The following is a 25,131-nucleotide window of genomic DNA, read 5'->3' on the forward strand; positions in this document are numbered from 1 at the left end:
TACACCAGACTCTTTCATTCTTTCAAAAGGGTGGTCAGGCTCGCTTGGAGAAAACTATTTTGACTGTCTTGCTTCAGTTGCTTTGTTGTGACTGGCCTCAAACTTGTATGGCTGACCTTTTGATGCCATCTTTTAGCGGAGGCTGAATGTGTCAGAATGGTCCTTCATCATGTGCCAACATAATATCCTTTTTTTATCATTAAATCTCGCAAATGATGAACGACGAGATAACAGGTGCTTTGCAATCTATCTGAGGTCACTTTTTTTTTGCGCACAAATCTAGTTTGTGTCACATTAGTTAACCCTGTGTGTGCCTTTAGCCATCCATAAATTGAAAATCTAAAAGGATTTTAGAATTAAAGTACATTATAAAGTGCATCAAAGTACATTTTGGAATTAAAGAATTTTAAAAGAATAACAGTACATTACTGTGTAAGTTACTTGCTTCGAGCTCATGGCCTCGTTCACGGTTTTCATTTATTTACTTATCTCCATCGTAGGTAATAATAGTGTAATTATCGGTAAGAATAAACCATCTATGTTCTATATAATATGTGTCGTTTGAGGTTTGGCGTGGTTTATGGTGAGAAAATAAAAATTGTGAAAAAAACAATGAAGGGTGAGCATTCCTGGAAGAGAAGGGATGTTAAATGTGTACTTAAAATGGAAGAGAAGGGATGTACGGCAGATGGGTGAAATATTTGGAAGAATTGTGCCTTTGATGATACAAGCACGAGAGTTGGCACACAGTTGGAGTATGCCCTAAGGAAGATATTTGGCTACAGGGCCGTCGCAGATTTGTCCTGTGACAACAATGGCGGCCATTTTTCAAAATGGCCTCCATTGCTTGTTATTTTACGTATATTTGGTACATTACTGTGTATAAACTGTTGTTGTAGTCATACAAGCTTGACATTTAGCACATAATTAAAGCCCCCTAACTATAGGGTTATCATATATTTGTCCTGTGACAACAATGTTTTTAAAATGGCCGCCATTTATATGGTATATTATGGTATGTGGTTTATGGTATGTTTATGGTTTATGGTATGTGGTATGTAATTTGTACAAACTGTTGTTTGAATCATACGAGCATGGTATTTGGTACACAGTTAAATATTCGGACTATTAGAGTCATCACAGATGGGTCCAATAAAAATGGCGCCCAATTTCTAGTACGGCAGACAGGTGAAATATTTGGGAGAATTGTGCCTTTGATGATACAAGCACGAGAGTTGGCACACAGTTAGAGTATGCCCTAAGGAAGATATTTGGCTACAGGGCCGTCGCAGATTTGTCCTGTGACAACAATGGCGGCCATTTTTCAAAAAAGGACAAATCTGCGATGGACCGATAGTCAAATATCTTTCTTAGGACATACTCTGACTGTATGCCAAATGCCATGCTTGTATCATCCAAGGCACAATTCCTGCACCTATCTGCCATACTATGAGTTTTGGAGGTGAGAGGAGAAAAATTGGGAGTGACAAAACGGTGAAAACACATCGTTCATGATTGTTAAAATCGCATACAGTATATCTTACAAGCACAGGAGATAGGGTTTTGTAATCATTTCTGTGTGTGTGTGTGTGTGTGTGTGTGTGTGTCTGTTTGTCTGTCTGTGTCTGTCTGTGTCTGTCTGTGTCTGTCTGTGTCTGTCTGTCTGTGTCTGTCTGTGTCTGTCTGTGTCTGTCTGTCCGGGCTGCAACTTTCTTTTACCATTTGAGCTTTGTCATCAAATGTTCATGAAAGCTTTATAATGATAATACGGAAAAGGCAAATTAATAATTTTGTCAAAAGGTCAAAAGGTCAAAGGTCAGCAGCACAAAAACATCATCAATTTTCATCCAATTGACCTGAAATTTCAATTTACCATTTGAGTTTTGTTAATACACTTTTAAACAAAGCTTTATTATGAAATGGAGAAGACAAATTAATAATTTTGTCAAAAGGTCAAAAGTCAGCGTCATAAAAAATCATAAATTTTCATCCAATTGGCCTGAAATTTCAATTTACCATTTGAGTTTTGGCATCAAATTTTCAACAAAACGTTATTATGACATTATGGAGAAGGCAAATTAATAATTTGGTCAAAAGGTGAAAAGGTCAAAGGTCAGCATCACGTAAAATTTATAATTTTCATTCAATTGATGTGAAATTTAAAGAATTTGCATATTGGGTCACTCAATTGGTTCGCCAATCAAAATCTACAAGCTGATTGTTTTTTTGTCCCCCGTCGCACCGCGGAGCGAAAGGGGGACTATGGTTTTCCCCTCCGTCCGTCCGTCCGTCCGTCCGTGCGTGCGGACATGCGTGCGTGCGTGCATACGTGCGTGCGTGCATGCGCAAGCGAAGGACCGAATTCTAATTTGATGTGTGGGTGCAACCCACGTCAAAATCCAAGATGGCCGCCGCCATGTATGTCTGAACCTTGTGAGCGAAATATCTTGAAAAATAAACGAACTACTAACTTCTAATCTGGTGTGTGGGTGTATCTACGCATAAGGGAGAACGCTATTGAAAATTGGGTCGCCACGGCAAAATCCAAGATGGCCGTCTTGCCTCTTCCACTTTGTCAACTCACATCACTTCACCGACGGGGGACCTAGGCGTAACGTTTGTTTTCGATCAAAAAGTCAAAGGTCAAGATTGCATAAAATTGTCAATTTCCGTCCAATTGACCTGAAATTTTAAGAATTTGCATATTGGATCACAGAATTGGTTCACCAATCAAAAGGTAGAAGTTGATTTTTTAATTATTTTTTTTAGATCTAAAACTCAAAGGTCAAAGTTGCATAAAATCATCAATTTTCGTTTTGTATTTTTTTTTTACTGTTTTCGTTATTCTGAGCATACGGTGGAAGAGGAAGAAGACGTCTGAATACAAACAGAATCAGACTGGCTTTGCATTTTCAGATGCTTTCTGGTATTGAGTTGTTATTGGTGTGATAATGTCTTTGTAATTCACATGAAAGTTGTACCAATATCTCCATATGTCCTTGCCTTACATCTACATGTACGTTCAAGCTAAACTATGAATTGGTTGAAGATCATTGTGTTAATAAAGTTGTGAGGTTGGAGGATTTCAGGGAAGGGATGGAAGGGGACATGTATTAGTAATGGGGATGAAGATGAATCAGTCAGTTGAGGTGGGGGAAGTGGCAGATTTAAAATTTTAATTATTTTACACACACACACACACACACACACACACACACACACACACACACACAAAAACGAAGGAATACTCAGTTGTGGCAACTTTCACCACTTGCTGTATGTGACAGAAGCCAGATCAAGACACATTGGGTGATTCTCCATTTCATGGCGGTCCTGTGGAGATGCACGCAACATTAAAACTTGGGTAAGTCAGCGAGATCTTTTAACTGGCGACTGCACTTTAATAACCGCCCTGTTCATTCAGCTTTCATCACCTATTTGCCATTGCTCGTATGTCTATGTGTGTCAGGAACTTATCCATAGCAGGAGAGAGGAGAGAGGCAGACGCTCTTGCATTCAGAGCATCGTGCCCATAAATCGAAGACCGTGCAGCATTTCAGTCATACTGTCAGCACATTGTATTATGGAGAAACATGTACCCACGCTTGCCCATTCTAGTCAGTTTAACTCAACCCGGCAAGAGATGTGGTTCCTTCTGTTTACCCATAAGTCGTTCAGATATTGGCAGAAATAGCGCTGAATGTTTTCCTGACTCCTCGCTGCTCCATGATTAATATGACAGCGCAGAGGCGACTTCTTTTGTAAGGGATGTAAAGCCATCTTCCTGATCCTTGTGCTGGCACAAAAGCTGCCACAAGGAATAGCCTTGCCGACAGAACACGGAAAACATATCCCCTGGTTGAGATTAATTTATTTTTGTCAACCTAAGTCGCTCTCAGTCTGGGAGGTCGGTGGTTCAAACCCCGGATTTCTTTAAAGAACGATACTTGCTGCTTCCTTGCTTGTCGCTCAGCATTTAAGAGGATAGAGCTCAGACAATGCTGGGAAGGCAATGACAAACCACCCAGTATACCTTTGCCAAGAAACTGCTTCGGCAGCACCAACACTCTGTAAAGAGTGTGGTCGAGATCCTTTTTTTAGGTTCCGACAAAATCTTCTAGCTCTTTGTGCCAATTTTTCCAGCTCTGCTTGAAAGGAGCAACGAGTTTGCATCAACCTGAGACTTCCGCACAGTCACTGCCTTTTCCCCCTTACCAGGTTCAAAGCCGGTGTTATTAACCGAGAACGTTTTCCTGCCTTTGAGCGGATACTGTGGCGAGCTTGCCGTGGAAATGTACTACTGCGCTTCGTCAGTGCTGACGACTGCCTGCAAGACCCCATCACGGTGCGTTTGTTTTTGTTCCGCACACCGGTATGCGTACGAGCAGCAATGTTGAGGAAATGGCAAAAGGAAGGGCCCCCTTGGGGTCTTGATATCTTGTCAGGGGGGAAAATGTGGGATTCCTGGTAACAGAGCCTCTCCAACTGATGCTGACGACTGCCTACAAGACCCCATCACGGTGCGTTTGTTTTTATTCCGCACACCGGTATGCGTACGAGCAGCAATGTTGAGGAAATGGCAAAAAGAAGGGCCCCCTTGGGGTCTTGATATCTTGTCAGGGGGGAAATGTGGGATTCCTGGTAACAGAGCCTCTCCAACTGATGCAGACGATGCTTGTCACGACAGAAAAAGCCAATATATGTGTTTGCTTTGACACAGGGTTTCTGGCATTGAGGTTGCACTATTGCATCACACGTTCATTTTCATTTGAAAATCAATGTTTGAGGCAAGACTGTTTTTTGAGCATTTTGCGCACACATCACCTTGATTCGAGGATGATATTGCACTACTGGGCATTTTCGTTGCAGATTATTATGTAACATTTTGTTTTCTCGGCAACTGCCTATGACAGTACCTTGTCCAAATGTTTCTTGTCCTGTCACCGGTAGAGATGATGCAGAGACAGATTTTCTTTTTCAATAACAAAATCAGATTATGTGGACGGAGTCAGAAAGATTAATGGGCTAGTGGACGTGTGCTGTTTTTTTTTGTTTTGTTTTTTTCCCTGAGCCAATCTTTCTGTGCAATTCCAGGGCGAAAAGGTCAGCAAAGATGTTTTTGTCATCTTCTTCCAAGGTGAAAAGCTAAGGGCTCTAGCAAGCAAGATTTGTGAAGGGTAAGTCATCTGGTGAAAGTGGTACACATTGCAAGGTTTGCCATGATGTGTTGTTCATTATATCACCTCGGAGGACACTACTTCATCTCGACTGGTCCGTACATATGTATGTCTTTTCCTTAACTGGATGTAAGCTACTTCTGTGATGATGCACCTTAATTGAGGGTTGTGTGAGGCGGGTGATATTAATATTCAGGGAAAGGATGGAAGGGGACATGTACTAGTAATGGGGATGAAGATGAATCAGTCGGGTGGGGTGGGGGAAGTGGCAGATTTAAAACTAAAATTATATTACACACACACACACACACACACACACACACACACACACACACACACACACACACACACACACACACACACACACACACACACACACACACACACACTCTCTACACATAAATACACACACACACACACACACACACTACACATAAACAGACACACACACACACACACACACACACACACACACTCTCTACACATAAACAGACACACACACACACACACACACACACACACACACACTCTACACATAAACAGACACACACACACACACACACACACACACACATTCTACACATAAACAGACATACACACACACACACACACACACACACACACACACACACACTCTACACATAAACAGACACACACACACACACACACATTCTACACATAAACAGACATACACACACACACACACTCCACACATAAACAGACACATACACACACACACAAACACACACACTCTACACACACACACTCTCTCTACACATAAACACACACACACACACACACACACAGACTCTCTGTACACATAAAGAGACACACACACACACACACACACACACACTCTCTCTCTCTCTCTACACATAAACAGACACATACACACACACACATTCTACACATAAACAGACATACACACACACACACACTCTCTCTCTACACATAAACACACACACACACACACACACACACACACACACACACACTCTACACATAAACAGACACACACACACACACACACACACACACACACACACACACACACACATTCTACACATAAACAGACACACACACACACACATTCTACACATAAACAGACATACACACACACACACACACACTCCACACATAAACAGACACATACACACACACACAAACACACACACTCTACACACACACACACACTCTCTCTACACATAAACACACACACACACACACACACACACACACACTCTCTCTCTCTCTCTACATATAAACAGACACATACACACACACACATTCTACACATAAATAGACATACACACACACACACACACACACACACTCTACACATAAACAGACACACACACACACACACACACACACAAACACACACACTCTACACACATACAAACACACACACTCTATACATAAACAGACACACACACACACACACACACACACACACACACACACATGAAGGAATACTGAGTTGTGGCAACTTTTACCACTTGCTATATGTCACAGAAGTGACACAAGTTTTGCAAGTAATTACATAGACTGAAACAAAGAGTACAAAGAAATAGAGAAAAGTTGACATGAAGACTATCAGGGGATAAAGGAGATGGATATTGATGGATTCTTTTTTGGGAAAGATGAGAGTTGGAAAGAGGTCTTCTTCTTCTTTTGTATGCAGCACAAGGCATCATTGGCTGAGGGCATTGCTATGCTGTTGATTCAGTGCCCTCTGTAGGTTAGAGTAGGAATTTGGTTCGTGTCCTGGCGATAACTCGCTCGCTCTTCGCAAAGGACACCGTGGCATCTTTAGCATCCACCAAATAATTCCGGCAGATGGGACACCAGTTTAATGTCCATCCAATGGATGCACACACATTGATGTTTCGCGCAGCGCATAAAACACCAGTTTACAGCTTGGCCGATATTCAAACCCAGGCAAGATTGCTCAGAGGCGAGTATGCATAGCTCTTGGCTATCCTACCAGCCCTTTAGGATTATTAAGGAGTTCGAGAATTTGAAATGAAGCATCACATGCATAACATATCGTCAGATGACTAAGTTCCCCGATGACGCAAAGCGATGATAATTTAGATGCCAGGATACCAAATTAATGGGATCCTCGGGTCACCGTTTCAGGATTGTTATCTCCGAGGATTAAACTGAGCAATAGGCTTACGATGCAGGCTGTAATTGTACTAATTACTCAATGAGTTTATTTACTATTTGTATTTGACCCACGCGAATTTGGCATGCCGACGACGGCGTTACTCTCACAAATTGACACTTGCAAAAGTCAGTCTTTTTAATCGAATATCGTGTGGACAATCAGCGTTGAGCCACAACAAAGTACGCACTGTAAAAAAAAACTGGCATATGAGACCCATCACTTCGCTGATCTGTGCCAATATGAGCATGTTGCACTCCACAAACATATTGTTGCATTGGACGGGGTATGTTGGACAGGATATGTATTAAGTATACCAGTGAGGTACCCATGCTACGCACGGGTGGGAGTCCAGAAGCAAACAGACAATGCAGAAACGGCGAATGCTAAAGCATGAAACCAATAAATTCCACATTCCTGTAGCACCTTCAGTCGCACGTCAGACATGGACAGCAAGTCCGTGAAGGACCTCCATGAAAAACGTACCCGTTTGCAAAGAAACGGGTATGTTTGTTCCATACCCAGTCAATGGCGAATCTGCATATGGCAATCCGCAAATTTCACGTTTAAAAAGTAGAAACCATCATGGCATTTCGTCATTCACTTGAACTCGATATCTCTTTTTTCATTCCAAATAGCATAACTCCAATCATAAATTAAATAACATTAATATAAAAAATAAACTTTTAACAACATTCGTGACATAAACAAATATTTAAATCCTGATGTGAAGTTCTGTATGGTTGGGTGAACACAATTACGAATTCAAAATCGTCATTGTATTCACTCAATTCCAATCATCAATTGATACTTTAACAAAATACTGTTTTAAATGATGGTTGTATTTGGATATTATCAAACCAGCTCATTGCCGTAATCTGTCCACTTCCGCATTCGCGGCAGGTTCGTAATGCATCAGGATTTTCCTCAATTCCGCAATGAAATGTTCATGAAATACTGTTCAGCCGTTTTTAATTTTCATGTCATGTTCGTTTGGTGAATTATCGTAGGATTTTACTGCAGGGGTTCCAGGAAATCGTTGTGATCGGTGCAGCCGATTTTGCGGTATCCGGGACAATAACGTTATGCGGGAGTCCAAACCTGAATATGCTGGAGACCAAAGCTGAAATTGGAAAAACAATATAGCCTATTTTAGTCCAGGGGGTCCCAGGATTACCCACCCAAAATATCGTTACGATCGGTTCAGCCATTTTTGCGGTACCTGGGAACAGACGGACATTCAGACAGACATTTGGTGAATTATAGTAAGATGATAATTAGCATGGTCCATGTGTTCGAGTAGCTAGAATATTTTCCACATTAATTAAGCAAATAACATCCCAGCATGCTTAGGGTCATGTATAAAAATGCTGCACAAGTGCACAGGTTTGGTTGCCTATACTTATGGCTGGCATGGCTGCAAGTTCTCAAGACCGAACTCTCTTATCTGTCTCCCTCTTCCAAATCCTGGTGGCGTCTGGTCAAATCCGTTTCTGGTGTTTGTTCCCCCTCCATCCCCTCCCTTACCTCAAACGGCTACACAGCTGACTCCGCACGTGAAAAAGCTGAATGCCTCAACTCTGTGTTTGCCTCTAAATCTTGTGTCCCAAACCCATCCCTCTCTGTACCCACCATACCCAGTCGTACCCTGCTGCTCCTGGACTCCGTGTCCTTTCCTCCTGACAAGGTGGAAAAGTTTCTGTCAACCCTCGACTCTGATTCTGCAACTGGACCCGACGGCATCAGCCCACGGGTCCTAAAATCCTGCTCTGCTGCTCTATCTCACCCTCTCTCTGTTCTCTTCACCCTCTCTTTTGCTCAAGGTCAACTGCCATCTGCTTGGAAATCAGCCAACATCACCGCTTTGCACAAAAAAGGTGCAAAAACAGATCCTAGCAACTACAGACCAATCAGCCTTCTCCCAATTATCAGCAAAGTCATGGAATCCATCATTGCTTCGGATATGAAATCTTTCCTCTTCTCCAATGGCTTGATCTCTGATCATCAATTTGGTTTCAGACCAGGTCACTCTACGCTGGACATGCTGCTTCTGCTGTCTCAACAATGGATGGAGGTCCTCAATGCCAAACAGGAAATTAGAGCTGTCTCCCTCGACATATCACGTGCCTTCGACACGGTCTGGCACCCCGCTCTGCTCACCAAACTCTCCTCCTTTGGTATCCATGGAAATCTCCATGCATGGCTGGCAGACTTCCTCTCTAGTCGTCGTCAACGTGTGGCCCTGAATGGGTTTCTCTCATCTCCTCTTCCTGTTCAGGCTGGAGTTCCCCAAGGCAGTGTTCTGGGCCCCGTGCTTTTTCTGGTCTTCATCAATGATCTCTCTGACTCTCTCGAAAATCCTCTCTATCTCTTTGCTGATGACTCCACTCTCTGCCGCTCCATTCCTCTTCCCTCAGATCGGCAGTCTGCTGCCTCCTCACTCTCTGAAGACCTGGACAAAATCACAGACTGGTCAAAGAAGTGGAACATGTCTTTCAATCCTGACAAATCTCACACTCTTACTATGTCTCTCCGAAAAGATCGACTGGACAACCCTCCCATCTACTTTCTCAACAATCCTCTCCAAGAAGTTCTGTCGCTCAAGATTTTGGGTCTCACTATCTGCCATGATCTTTCTTGGGAAAACCACATTTCCAAGCTGGCCTCCAAAGCCAGTCGCCGACTGGGCATCCTCCGTCGTGCGAAGTCCTTCCTCAGCACACCTGAGCTCCTCACCACATACAAGGCTTTCATCCGCAGCTCAATGGAATACTGTTCTCCCCTATGGGCCGGTGCTCCTGCCTCACACCTAGCTCGGCTTCATGCTGTTGAAACCAAAGCTTTCAGAATTATTGGAATCTCCCGCGATGAAGCTATCTCTGAGGGCCTTTCACTCACTCACCGCAGGCAGGTAGGTGGTCTTTCTGTCTTCTACCGACTCCTCTCCGGCCTTGCACCCCCAGCTCTCTCTGTGCTCTGTCCCCCAAATATTCCTACAAGTCGCACAAGATCTGCCAGCAACCCTCTGATGGTTAAACTGCCGAAATCTCGGCTCTCTGCTCACCTTCACTCTTTCATTCCTCTTTTCTCCCGCCTCTGGAACAAACTCCCTCACTCCCTTCAATCCCACTCCTCCCTCCAGGTCTTTAAAACAGCTGTTCACCACCATCTCTTATCTTCCCCCATCCAAAACCTTGATCTTTTCTACCCCCGCTAATTCACCCCAGATCCACCTTGTTTGAAATTCCAACTTCTTTCCTGGAAGTCCTGGCAGTGTCCATATGTTTTATACCTCTCCCACCGCCCCCTTCCCATGCCCCCCCCCCCCCAAAGCCCTCGCCCTCTCTCAGATCTCTCGATGTCCCCATGTCTCTCGGTCCCTGCTCTCAAATGTTGTGTTTGTGTCCTTCCCTCTCTCTCCCCATCTTGTCTACCGCTCCCGATGTTATATGTTTTATGTGTCGGTTTGTCTTTCTGTGTGATTAATGTTCGCTCTTTCACGAGCCTCGATCTTGTATACAAAAAAAAAAAAAAAAAAAAAAAAAGTGCAGAACCCCCAATGCCCCCATCCAGAGAGCTCGTGTGGTCGCCCAATGGTTTGATGAGCATGACACTGTCATGGCCTTCTCAGTCACCAGATCTGAACCCAATCGAGCATTTATGGGATATTCTGGCATGACACCTGAGACAGCATTTCCCATCTCCAGCAAACAGGTGGGAGCTGATTGACTTTCTCGTGGAAGAATGGTGCTGCATCCCTCCTGCAAAATTTGAGATGCTGGTGGACTCAATGCCAAGGTGCAATGCAGGCCATACTAGCCACAGATGGTGGCCCAACATACTTCTGATATCCTCAGTGATTTTACATTAGTGTTTCCATTTTTTTGTCCACTACCTCTATATCACAATACTCTCTCAACAGTAGATTACTAATGAAATTACAATCATACAATAAGGCGAGACTGTGTATCTGAGCTCAATAAGTCTGATTCAAACACGTGAATCGTGGATAATAGTGGATAGCGCTCTGTCTTGATTACAAAATCCCTTGCTCGTTGCCTGCCCTGTACATTTTGGCCTCTGTCGTACCAGCAAGAGCTGTGAAATCAAAGAAGCTTTATATTTAGCAGTAATGAAGAACAGAAAGCAGGGGGAAAAAAACATCAAGCAAAGCCGCTTAAATTGTAACAGGATTTACGCTCCTTGTTTATTGGAAGAAACATTATTGCAAAACAATTTGAATGCCAAACTGTGAGAGAGGTTATCTAATGGCAGGAAGCTTATATAAGGATGATTAAAAGAGGAGTTTGGTGGTATGACGAGCCCCCAACATGCCACAGGCTTTTCAAACTGACGAATTGGTGAGTTTGCCGACATTTTTTGGAGATTCTCTTGAATGAGATTTAAATCCCTTTTCATTTGATGTGGTGAATTAATAACTAATATTCTTTCAACTGACCATTTCCTCTCATTCGTTGAACGGTCTTTCTTTGACTGTCTTTTCACGTTCTTCTCTCCTATCATTCTGCAGTCCATCTATGCCACATTTTGTGCCCTGTCCTACCAAATGAACCCTAATACCCTCACTAACCTTAATACCCTCACTAACCATAATATCCAAACTAACCCTCATACTCTCGCTAACCATAATATGCTCGGTAACACTAATACCCAAACTAACCCGAACACCCTCGCCAACCCTAATACCCTCACTCACCCTAATATCTTCGCTAACCCGAATATACTTGCTAACCCTAATACCCAAACTAACCCAAACACCCTCGCTAACGCTAATACCATCACTAACCATAATACCCAAACTAACCCTCATACTCTCGCTAACCCTAATATCCTCGATAACCCAAACACCCTCACTAACCCAAACACCCTCACAAACCCTAATACCCTCACTAACCATAATACCCAAACTAACCCTAATACTCTCGCTAACCCTAATATCCTAGGCAACCCTAATACCCAAACTAACCCTAACACCCTCGCTAACCCTAATACCCTCACTAACCCTAATACCCAAACTAACCCTAATACCCTTGCTAACCCTAATACCCTTGCTAACCCTAATACCCTTGCTAACCCTAATACCCTCACTAACCCTAATATCCTCACTAACCCTAATACCCTCGCTAACCCTAATACCCTCGCTAACCCTAATACCCTCACTAACCCTAATACCCTCGCTAACCCTAATACCCAAACTAACCCTAATACCCTTGCTAACCCTAATACCCAAACTAACCATAATACCCAAACTAACCACAATACTCTTGGTAACCCTAATACCCTCGTTAACCCTAATACCCAAACTAACCCTAATACCCTTGCTAACCCTAATACCCAAACTAACCATAATACCCAAACTAACCACAATACTCTTGGTAACCCTAATACCCTCGCTAACCCTAATACCCAAACTAACCATAATACCCAAACTAACTACAATACTCTTGGTAACCCTAATACCCTCGCTAACCCTAATACCCTCACTAACCACATAACCCTCACTAACCACATAATACCCAAACTAATCATGTCCATTTTCTCATCCTGCATCTCAACCACTCTCACTCATACGTGTTACAGTGCAGTATTTGTACATTTCCCTTATCCACCTCTTTCCCTTCCTCTTGGTCAGTTGACCCGCAACCCTCCATCCTTATCTCTTGCATGACCTTTGACATCTGAGTGATTAAAAGAGGAGAGCAATGCCCACAGTTGCCAAATTTGATTAACGTCCATTTTTATGTTAAGCAGAAATACTGCAGGTACCATAAATAATGTTTTAAATTATAATCATCCATTGTGGTTGCCCCTCTCCCCCCCTCCCCCTTCCCCTAAAAAACAACAACACGTGAAACTGTATTTTGTCTTATGAAAAAATATCACATAAAACTGTACTTTTTAATGCAAATACATATCAGAAAATAATCACGGAAGTAATGGACAGAGGTCTGATTCGATCTTATCTGCCACTGAAGATTCACCATTATTGGAATCTCTTGGGGTCACCATAACAGTTGTATTGGAAAAGTTCCATATCAGGCAAATTAGTAAACTATGCATTATACATATTCTGCCACTAAGTTCTAACATTTGATAAAGGCATTGGGTAATACTCAGACTTCCACAAGTCCATGTAAGCAGTCAGAATATTTGGTTTAAAATCCCTTCCAAAGAAAAACGTTTGACACGCTCTCATTTTTGACACCTTTGTCAATTTTCAGCTCACGATGTGTATGTATGATGTGAGAGAGTTAGGATTGTTTGATTGTGAAACAACCAGCCATCGGGTGAGAATGGCAAAGTTAGATGGCGAAGAGTGTGGATAATAGCAAGGAAAGAAGTATGACGCTTGATTGTGCTCCGTCAAACAACATTCCAAATCAGGTGCCAGTTCACAAGGCCACTTTGTAGTGGCCTTGTCGAGTTTCTTCTCGAGAGGACCTCCAACAACTCCATCACCAACTTCTTACAATGAGTTCCCAAAAGCTCTTGCACGATTTTTTTGAGAACTCTGAAAAGGAAAACAAGGTAGCCCGATTAATCAAAAAGAAATGAAGAATAAACTTTTCTCAGGGAAGTGCCATTGCCCTGGAAGAAACACAATGGTTAAAGAAAGCTTGGCTATGGGCACTGGGATGCTTGTGCTTCGGCCAGTGTTAATCAGCGTAGATGAAAATCCAATCAAATGTTATTGTGATTGAAAGGGGCTTTCTATATCCAATATGATTCATTTGCAATCTCAAAATGAATATACTTATCAATTAAAACTGTCAATGATTTAAGTCCCATAATGCTCATTTCTGCCAGAGAGCAACAAATACACAAGAAGACGTCATGCAGAGCACGATACTTGCAAAATCCACCCCCCCCCACCCTCAAAAAAGGTTGCCATTGATCCATCAAATTGTCAATTTCATCAAGATTAAAATTGATAATCTTGATCAAAGCTCAGGTCTATGCATTACAGGAAGAAAATGGGAAGAAAAGTGACGAAAAGCTTCATAGGTAGAAAAGTGACGATTTTTCAGATGAAAATTGATGATTTTAGAAGTTTGACCTTGAGTTGACCTTTAACCTTTTGACCTTAAAATAGGTTGTTTCCCAATTCAGTGAGGAAGTATGCAAATGATGTTAAATTTTCAAGTCAATCAGATGAAAATTGATGATTTTTCAAATGAAAATGGATGATTTTGGAAGTTTGACCTTGAGTTGACCTTTGACATTTTGAACTCAAAACTAGTTGCTTTTTCAATTTAGTGACTCAATATATAAATGCTGTTGAGTTTTCAAGTCAATCGGATGAAAAATGGCAATTTTAGAAATTTGACCTCAAGATGACCTTTGGCCTTTGACCTCAAAATCAATAGGCTTCTCAATTGTGACGACCTATACAACTTGTTGAAGTTTCATGACGATCGGTTTGGAATTGTGACCCGTAGGCGAGTGACAAACAGGCAGAGAGAGAGAGAGACAAACAGAAAAACAAACGCAACCGACCAATATACTTGAAAAATCTTGCGATTTTGCAAGTAATAAACCTGTTGCAGAACAATCATCACCAAAAATGTCCAGCTGCAAAATGGCCACCACAAACACGGAATAGGTTCAAGTGCAGTTTCTGCAGCGAGGTTTCTTCAGTGAACCATTGCGGTGGGCCAATCTTGCATGCCGAGCAAAAGAATGAATGAAAATGATTGATTAACAAGGCACATAATTTTACACCTCACTCTTTAGTGTGCCAGAATTTTATATACTAGGGCATGCCCGTACTATATATATATCTAAAATTATATCCCCCCCCCCCCCCCTCTATTTACATGAAATGGTTTGGTCCATTCGCAAAGCCAAAGCGAACGGCTTGCGAGTACGGTGACAATCCCCCCCCCCTCTATTTACATGAAATGGTTTGGTCCAAAGCGAACGGCTTGCGAGTACAGTGACAATCCCCCCCCCCTCTATTTACATGAAATGGTTTGGTCCAAAGCGAACGGCTTGCGAGTACGGTGACAATCCCCCCCCCCCTCTATTTACATGAAATGGTTTGGTCCAAAGCGAACGGCTTGCGGAGTTTGGTAAAGAAATCGCCATAGCGTGCACAAACGCGCAGGAAAGCGAAAGAATCGCAAATTAGTTTTAATTAGTTTTAAAACATAGTTTAACGCCAACATAGCGGCAACATAGTTTGCCAACGTGAAATAAATGAATACGCTCTCAAATGTGCCGTCCGAGGCAGAGTCTGTTCGCCACGTTCGGCACACGTGATAACTCGCTGCTCTCTGATTGGTTGAATCGTTTTTTGGACATAGCTCGGTAACTACTTGTCCGATTAATTTAAAACCTTGAAAAGGCACATCCTCGGGTCCCCAGCAATATACCTGGCAAGTTTCAAGTATATCGGACCGGTAGTTGTCGAGAAACAGCGGTCGCATACACACAGACACACACACAGACACACAGAGATTACTGGAATTATAGATAGATACCTCTTCCACCGAAGGTGGATGGAGGTTATGTTTTCACCCCTGTCTGATTGTCTGTCTGTGAACAAGAAATCTCAAAATGTTGTGGAGAGATTCGGACGAAATTTGGCAGAGATGCAGTGTACAGTCATGGCTAAAAATATTGGCACCCTTGCACTTTTTTCTAATAACTCACAATTTTCTCTAAAAATAAGTTGAAATTCACAAAAGTATTTGGTCTCCACAATTCTTTATTTCACTGTTAATATTACCGAACCTTTGTTTTTAATTCAGAACTTAATATATCCTTTTAAATCAGAAAATAAAGAGAAATGTCACTGACAAAGTTATTGATACTCTCGACTTAATATTTGGTAGCACAGCCTTTGGACAAAATAACTGCAATCAAGCGTTTCCTATAGCCATGAATGAGCTTCCTACACCTCTCTACTGGGTGTTTGTCCCACTCTTCTTGTGCAAACTGCACCAGTTCTCCCAGATTTGAAGGGTCCCTTCTCCCAACTGCTGTTTTCAGATCTCCCCGCAGGTGTTCAATGGGATTTAGATCTGGACTAATTAGTGGCCACTTCAGAACAGTCCAGCGTTTTGTCTTGAACCATTCCTGGGTGCTTTTTAAAGTGTGTTTGGGGTCATTGTCCTGCTGCAAGCCCATGACCTTTGACGGAGACCCAGCTTTCTGACACTGGATTGAACACTGCCCTCCAAAATGCCTTGGTAATCTCCTGATTTAATGATGCCATGCACACATTCAAGGTACCCAGTCCCAGAGGCAGCACAGCAACCCCAAAACATCACTGAACCTCTTCCATGTTTGACTGTAGGGAAGGTGTTATTTTCTTTGAAGGCTTCATTTTGTTTTCTGTAAACATAGAGATGAAGTGCTTTACCAAAAAACTCTAATTTGGTCTCATCTGTCCACAGGACATTCTCCCAGAAGGATTTTGGCTTGTTCAGGTGTGTTTTGGCAAAGTCCAGTCGGGCTTTCTCAGCAGTGGAGTCCTCCTGGGTCTCCTACCGTAGAACCCCCTTTCATTGAGGTGGTGACGGATCGTGTGAGTTTAAACTGTCATACCTTGTGTCTGAAGGTCAGCTTGAATCAGTTTGGCAGTTGATCGAGGTGCTTTCTCCACCATTCGAACAATCCTTCGCTGCAATCTTCGATCATGTTTTCTCTTGCGACCATGCCCCTGGAGGTTGGCTACAGTACCATGGGCCTTAAACGTCCTGATAACATTGCGTACAGAGGACACAGGAACATCAAGGTCTCTGGAGATGGACTTGTAGCCTTGGGATTGTTCATGCTTGGTTACAATCTTGTGTCTGACCTCCTCAGACAATTCTCTGGTTTTATTTCTTTTCTCCATGCTCATTGTGGTATATACAGTGGCACAAAACAGCAGAATGACTCCTTTTCTCTATTCAAACTGGTTGAATGAGTGGTTTTTATATTGTAGGCACCTGCAACTCACCACAGGTGAGTTCAATTCCAAAGTAAAGGAGAATCACCTGCTTGAAATCTAATTATTATTAGTCCCCTACCGGTGTACACTGGAGGGGACCATAGGTTTGCACTCCGTCCCTCCGTCTGTCAGTCTGTCAGTCCGTCACGCAAAGAACAGTTTTCCGGACTTTTTTTCTAAACTCTTAATGCTAATGATTTCAAACTTGGTACATGGTTTCCTCATGATAAGTTACAGATCAAGTTCGAACTTCACGACGTTTCGATCATTTTTGACAAAGTTATGGCACTTTGAACTTTGGTAATTTCCCAAACAGTTTTCCAGACGACAGACTGCCGGTAGGGGACGTGTATTGCAGCGCAATACTCAGAATGCTTATTTCTGACAATTTCTAAAAGGTGCCCATTATATTATCCGGGCCATTTTAGGATTTCTGTGTGGAATAAGCTTATATTTAGTATTTGTTTCAGCTTTTTTTGTTTTGTTCCACTGCAACCCAAATAAATACATATGTGGATACAAAAATATATTTTAGTTTCAACAATTTTCTGGAAGAAATGGTGCATTATTTTGAAAAATTCCCAAATGATGGCCAAAAAGTGCAAGGTTGCCAATATTTTTGGCTACGACTGTATGTGACACACACACACACACACACACACACACAACACACACATACACACACACACACACACATACACACACACACACACACACACACTTTTACATACTTGTACATTTTTGCAGACTGTTGTGGAAAGTAAGGCTGACTGAGAAAATGTAATACAGCTATTTCTGTTTCACAATAAAGCACTTCCTAATTTGGTTTCCCATTCGGGGAAAAGAAGAAGGTGTTAGTGCAAGAAATATTCCATCGTAAGGGGTATTTGCTGGTTCAGATAAATGGCTATCATTAGGGAATGATGTATGTTTTGGGAGTACACAACTTTTGTAAGCTTGGCTCCGGGGCTGCCGTCGAATGAATGCTGGTCAGGTCGAGTGTCCTGCAAATGGAGCCGGAGGGTGCTGAATGAGTTTTAAGTGTGGCACTGTGGCACATTCTCCTATTGTGTCGTTGCTGTGACTGATGTTTTTAATTACTGAGGATTGTTTGCAAAAAGTACACCAAGACCTTGTTGGACAACTGGTTAACAAGGACGCACTGAGCCCCGAATTCCACCTTCCGTAGCAGACTTCATATCATATTTTGGATTGCCTTTGGGCAATTGAGAAACTGCAACTTAATGTTTATTTTTCATGTCTTCAGATTCATTACCTCCATCATCAAAGGTGGGTGGAGGTTATGTTTTCACCCCTTTCTGTTTGTATGTCTGTTTGTCTGTGAACGAAATTTGGCGGAAAGGTAGAGTATGTGACAAGGATGAAATGATTAGATTTTGGTGAAGATCCGGATCTGGATCCGGCTACTAGTATTTACGAAGTCATTCTTCACCATTGAGTGATGGGGCTAAAACCGACATACAACAGGATATCTCAAAAAGAAGTGGACAGATTTTGACGAAACTTGGTGGACAGGTTGGGTGTGTCACAAGGATTAATCGATTCGATTTTGGTGAAGATTTGAATATGCATTCGCACTCGAGAATTATTTAATTTATTAAGTGATTCTTCACCATTGAGTGATCGGGTGAAAAGTGATATATAACATGATATTTTAAAAAGTTATGGACGAGTTATGACTAAACTTGGTGACCAAGTTGGTTAGGTGACGAGAACAAGCTGATTAGATTTGGGTTCAGGTCTGAATCCAGATCTGGCCGATCAGTGGGATACAAAACATAAACTGTTCAGCCTGGCGGAGGTTTGTGCTCTACCGAGTGAACTTCTAGTTCAACTCTGTTTTTTACCATGATAAAATAAATCGTAATCCATCCGATTTCGGTACACCGGAGGACGCAAACCTCCTTTGGCTCATGTTAGCGGGTGTTTGGCATACTCACCACGCTTGTCAAATGCGGGTTGGTGAGAGTGAACAGTAATGGGATTCAAAGCTGCACCAGCCAGTGGTGAAAGAGACAAGCCTTTAACCACCCAGTCAAACAACCCAATCCTTTCCTATAATAAACCTCCTGACTCAGAAATGAGCCATTTTCCAAATCCCACAGAATATTAGGTGATGATACCAAACATACTTTGATAAAGGTATGTCTGTTGAACATTACATTTTTCATCCATTACTACTCTGGTCAATAAAGTTAGACATTGGAGGTAATTGCAAGGGGAAGTACCATTTTCCATTATATATTTGCCACCCTATCCTCCAACACAGTCTGGATATTTGAACGTTGTGGAATGCTGTTGTCTGATTTTGCACATTCTGTTTTTCTGCTCCATTGGTTGTGTGGCAGGTTTCGGGCCACAATGTATCCCTGTCCTGATTCCACTGCCGAACGCAGCAAAATCCTGAGCAACGTTTCAATGCGCCTGGAAGATCTGCGATCGGTAAGGAAGAAACTCCTCATATTTACACATCTTACCATAATAGCTGCTGTCATAACAGGACTATTCCAAACTTGAATTAGACATCGCTCTGCTCCGCACATAGCAGGCTTCCACACCGAGCTTTACTTGCTTAATAAGAGTCATAGTTCATTCATAGAGACGCTGAGTGCGAGGTCTAACCCTAACAACTGCCCCTGTCACAAGATCACACAATCTTGTAGTTGCAATGAATGATACCCTCGTAGTTCTTGTTAAATATACCTTCATGTCTAATTGCAAACTGGGAAAGTAGCTTCATGTCTCCTCCAATGGGATACGTCCTGCTTTCACTTCATGGAATGGCTATTTTCACTTTCATTTGAGTGTACCTGAAATTAAACTTACTAGCAACGGTACTCGCCCTATGGGCGGGGCTTCAATTGGGAAGCCCAAATGAAAAGGCAAAATATCAGAAATTGAAGGCCTTTTTTTTATTTTAAACGATAACAACAGATATAAACATCCGTTGAATCATATCACACGCAAATCATCAAAATCTAAACAGTACATGGCACCCATTTTGAAAAAAGATTGAATTCTGCAAAACGGAAGCGGCCGCTACACCTGTTTCGCAGTCGCTTTGCACATGCTGCCATGTGAGCCACACGTTTATATCGGAAGAGTTCATCAGGAGTCGATCTACTCTCTCCTGGTACGTAGAATAAACAGTATTTGTAGAATTTCAACAAAAGCCACATCACTGTTCATATCGGTAAATATTATTCCATCGTGTTTGGAAAAACTGGAAAATTGAAAAATTGGAAAACTTGGAAAACTTTGAAAAAACAATATAGCCTCCCAGGGGTCCCAGGAATACCCACGCAAAATATCGTTGCGATTGGTTGAGCCGTTTTTGCGGTACCTTCGAACGGACGGACGGACATTTGGTGAATTATAGTAAGATGGCCAGGCAATTCGGAGTCGAGCAGATCTCCCACCTTGTCTGAAGTTCTTCTCACCTGATAACATGTGCAGTCATTCCTAGTGTTTGGAACCCACTCTGGAAAAATTCTCATAATTACATCCACCACCATAGGTGGACAGTTATGTACTGTATACACCCTTGTTTGTCTGTTTGCTTGTTTGTCTGTGAGCAGGATATCTCAAAACGTTATTGACGGATTTGAACGAAACTTGGTGGACTGTTGGGTTTTTGAGAATGACTAATGGGTTCGATTTTGGTGAAGATGCAGATCCGGACGCTATATTTTTAAGTGATTCTTCACCATTGAGAAGTAGGGCCAAAAAGGTTATATAATACGATATCTCGAAATGTTATAGATGGTCGGTGCCAGATTTTGGAAATCATTTTCATTCTGGACATCCTGGAGTTTGGCAGGTATTTATAAATTGGATAATTTATGGGTTATCTGATCTGACCCGGCAAGAAGCCTTCTCTTATAGAAGAGCAGAAGCAGTTTCCTGGGCAAGAAGTGAACATTGTGGTTTTCCCTAATCTTCCCAGCAGAATTACAGTAAAGGAATGCAGAATGAAGAGAAGTTCCTGCACATGAAGGCTAGCATGGATTTGTATCGGTGGACAGGTAGAGCAATAGATGAAATCGATCAACAGGATGTTGATCAAGGTATGCTAACCGACATGGAAAGCAAGAATTAACTAACATTTCGGGCGGTAACCTCTTTTGCTCTGATGAAGGGTTAACAGGTTAACCTGGCGGTCGGTTTAGGGCTAGCATAGCTTACTAAACGCTCTATTGATTCCATCTAAAGCAAAATAGACTTTGGTTGAGCTCTCGCAGTGTAGTCTCCTTTTTTTGAAATACACTTGCAAGTTCAACATCCGCATGTGAGTATGAACAGATTACACAACCAGATTAATGTTTCCTCAAGATGGGGGTGGAGGATAGGATGGGGTTGGAGGGAGGGGGTGGGGGAAAGGGGAGACAGTGGCCTATTCTATTACATGACCCTCTGCTCAAGATACACGAGGATGATAGTTTGTGTAAGCTAGATAGTTCAAAGAACACCTTACTCCGCACAGTCTTGAGAAAATAGGGCATGGGTGTGGTCTGCGAGCAGCAAATTTGATTGGTCAAGATGATGTAAAATGCCAGAATATTTGGTGCAAATTCTGCTAAAAGAAAACTGTTAAAGTGCCAAGAAGGCGATTTGTGTTCTACACTGTTCAAGTTTATAATTCAATTGAAAAAAGAAACATGACCAAAAGTCTAACTTGTAAAAGGCCGGGCCGGGGAAGGTTTTGCTGGGCTTGTAAAATATTATAAACCACAAACACACATGATTAGCTTTTTAAACAGTCGCTAATGCTGTTCATAACAGTAAAGAAAGAAATTTGGAGGATCTATATACCCCACAAGGGTCGAGGTGTGCTCATTTACCCATCAGCTAGCTCGCGCTTGCCAAGCCAGCCGTTCCTTAACGGTTTTGAATGGCGTGCTTGCTCGAATGCTTAAACCACTTGGCGATCTCTCCGCAAGAAACTTGGTAAATGAACACACACCCAATGTTCTTGAGACCCGATTATAGAGAGACTGTAATCTATATACCCCAAAGAGGAATGACCTTTCTTGCCACTCTCGAAGTGAACGGGTGTTTACGCCGTAATGACATCATATACGTAATGACGTGGCATGACGGCCTGACACAAATCTACCACTACTTTAATATATATAAGATATATATTTAACCTCCAGTAACGTTGCAGTCACTACAAAGGGATTATTGTTACGATTAGATTTACTATAATAATAACGTTACGTTATTCTTACAAAAATTATATTATTTTTAAAAAACCGAGTTGAATTCCTTACTTCTGCTTTTACACCGCTTCAATCCATCAACTTTCCATTCACGACATTGGGATTCAAGTGTTATGGTTATATTTACTATAATATTAATATTGTTACGAAAACGATACTACTGAAACGATACCAATGTATTAAGAAACCTGGGTTTAATTTGTACGAAGCGGACCGTGAGTTATAACACCTAGGGCCTATACGTACCATATTGTTTGAAGATCCGTAACGTCGATGCTTTCGATATTTGATGGTCATTTTAACAATCGGTTTGTTTGTGTTTCACACTGAATGAAAAACGTAAAGGTAGAGCATGACGATTGTGATATATGAGAGGTTCGACAATATGTTTGGCATGAACGGCATATAAATGAAAATGGCGGTGCGTGGAGAGTCGGGCCGCAGCATGGCCGTAATGACATCAGACGTAATCACGTCACCCTGTCATGTGACCAGATTCTCTGCTCTGATTGTATGTATGTATGTCCCCTCAAACGTATACCACACAGACAGACAAACTCTGCCCGATGGGCTACGCCGTAAAAATTAATGGTAGTAGAAAAACTTTTATTTAGAGGTTTACCGCCGTTGATGGCTGCCCAATATCCCAAAACGAGTGACGGGAGGAATTAACTAACTTTATAACCGCCGTTGATGCAGCGTCATTTACACCACCTTATTTACCACGTTACATTCGTTTTTCTTGTTGTTTGTGTCCTTTATGATGTCGCGTAAAACAGTAAGTTTCTTGTTTGGTATGATTTTTAGGTCATCTCGTCTCGATTCTTGAAAAGATGAACTTATAAAATGGGTCCTAATGTCCAGATGTTATCCGTCCTGGGGGGGGGGGGGGCTGGGGGGGGAGTGGGGGTTAGGGTATGCAATTGAAATCAAATTGATTCTCGATCATAAACTGATGTTTGTAGAGAGACAGACAGCCATGGTTAACCAATTGCTTAACCCCTCTTTTCGCTTCGTGTGTGTGGGGTAATTCCAGAATTTGTTTAATCGAGAAATTATTACGTGTGCAAGATGGTTCAGAGACCTGCACACTATAACTGCTCTCCACTGCATATTCATGCTTGTAGGTTATGAAAATCTAATTGCATTCAGTCTGTGGTTGCTGGCATTGACCATTTTGGTTATAAAGCAGGTGAAACAAAAACAACAACACATTTAGCTGTGCCACACACAGGAAGCATCTGTGGTGAAGTGTTTGCTTTATGCATGGAATATGGCATCATTTACTTCAAACAGCAGCCCGTACAACAGCAATTCATTCTGCTTTCAAAGAAAGAGCCTTTTATTGCATACAGAATCTCGTGAAAGAGCTGGGAGACAGAACAGAACAGCTATAACAGGGTGGAAAGTGGGAGTAACACACCAACAGCAGGGCAGAGGGATTATTGGGGAGAAGGATGGGCGAGGGGTAGAATGCTGGATAAAAGCTCAAGCACAATAAGTAAAGGGGGTTGAAATAACAGGAAAGGGAACCTGGTGAGGAAAGAGAACCTAAAGAGAACCTAGCTGCTCCTAAACATGAAAGAACAAGGCCTAAAGCCCTGAATGCTCCTCTTTGTTATTTTGGCCTTGTCTACATCACTCGATGACAGATTGTATTGAACACTCAAAATCAAGGTCTTTTTTTGTCTCAAAATCAAGATCTTTATTCACGACAGATAAAATGGCAATATAATGTTCACCTAAAAATCATTTCTGTCTTTTCAACTCAATCGGTTAGCCCGTCCCATAATTCGTTACGTACAGAAATCTATCCAGGTGCCGGGCTCAGGACACGATTATGAATTTGGACGGCCAAAAGCAAGTATGCATGACTGCGTCTTTACCCAAATATAGGTAGGTAAAAGTGTATTTGCTGAATTTAAAAAGGGATAAAAGAAAGTTTCATTGCCTGATTAATGAATATAATGCGACAGATTTTCATCGCGAGTTTGAATCTAAATGCAAAACCAAATGGTTGACCACCTCCCACTTGTGCGCACGAGGTGGTGAATTAAGTTGTGAGGGTGGATGACAAAAATCGCCATTTTGGAAACACAATTGGGTTGCCATGAGTTTCCTGCTTATTTGCTGCTACTCCTTTTTTGACAAAAAAAGGCCAACTAGGCCTTTTTTTCAGGGTGTAAGTCCCAAAAAAAAAAATCCAGATAAAGTCCAAAAACCCCTTTTCCGGCTCAACGGGCTATGTGTTCAAGACCGATATGATGCCCATTAAAGCTAGTTCTCACTCTGAAGAAAATGATATTCTTTTCATTGTACATCTGGCAAAAAGGCCAACCAAACACAATATGGGCAGCAAGCAGATGGTTTGCACCTGTCCTCTCGAGGCATGTCCGGATGTTGGCCTTATCCCAAAGTTATTATCTGATCTAGACTATGGCCAACACTGCAGTGGATATGAAGTGGAAAACGTGTACGTTTAGGTTTCAAGGAACCTTTTCTCATTACTATGGAAATGAATGTGAGTTTACACGAGGTGGCTTCCATTTCACGTGAACATCCTGGAAGCATAAAAGAACA

General features: G+C 42.0%; 1 protein-coding gene across 1 annotated transcript in view; it reads left to right on the forward strand.

Moving 5' to 3' along the window:
- The window catches only part of LOC137431717 (V-type proton ATPase 116 kDa subunit a 1), a 464,565-nt gene that overhangs the window by 50,994 nt on the left and 388,440 nt on the right, over positions 1-25,131 (forward strand). The window contains exons 5-8 of the mRNA XM_068123347.2: positions 3,288-3,364; positions 4,219-4,345; positions 5,095-5,177; positions 19,678-19,771. Coding sequence (XP_067979448.2) covers positions 3,288-3,364; positions 4,219-4,345; positions 5,095-5,177; positions 19,678-19,771 — 381 coding nt within the window. The remainder of the gene's footprint in view (positions 1-3,287; positions 3,365-4,218; positions 4,346-5,094; positions 5,178-19,677; positions 19,772-25,131) is intronic.

Source organism: Myxine glutinosa, chromosome 7, assembly GCF_964187855.1.
Source record: "Myxine glutinosa chromosome 7, kmMyxGlut1.1, whole genome shotgun sequence".
Lineage (NCBI taxonomy): Eukaryota > Metazoa > Chordata > Myxini > Myxiniformes > Myxinidae > Myxine > Myxine glutinosa.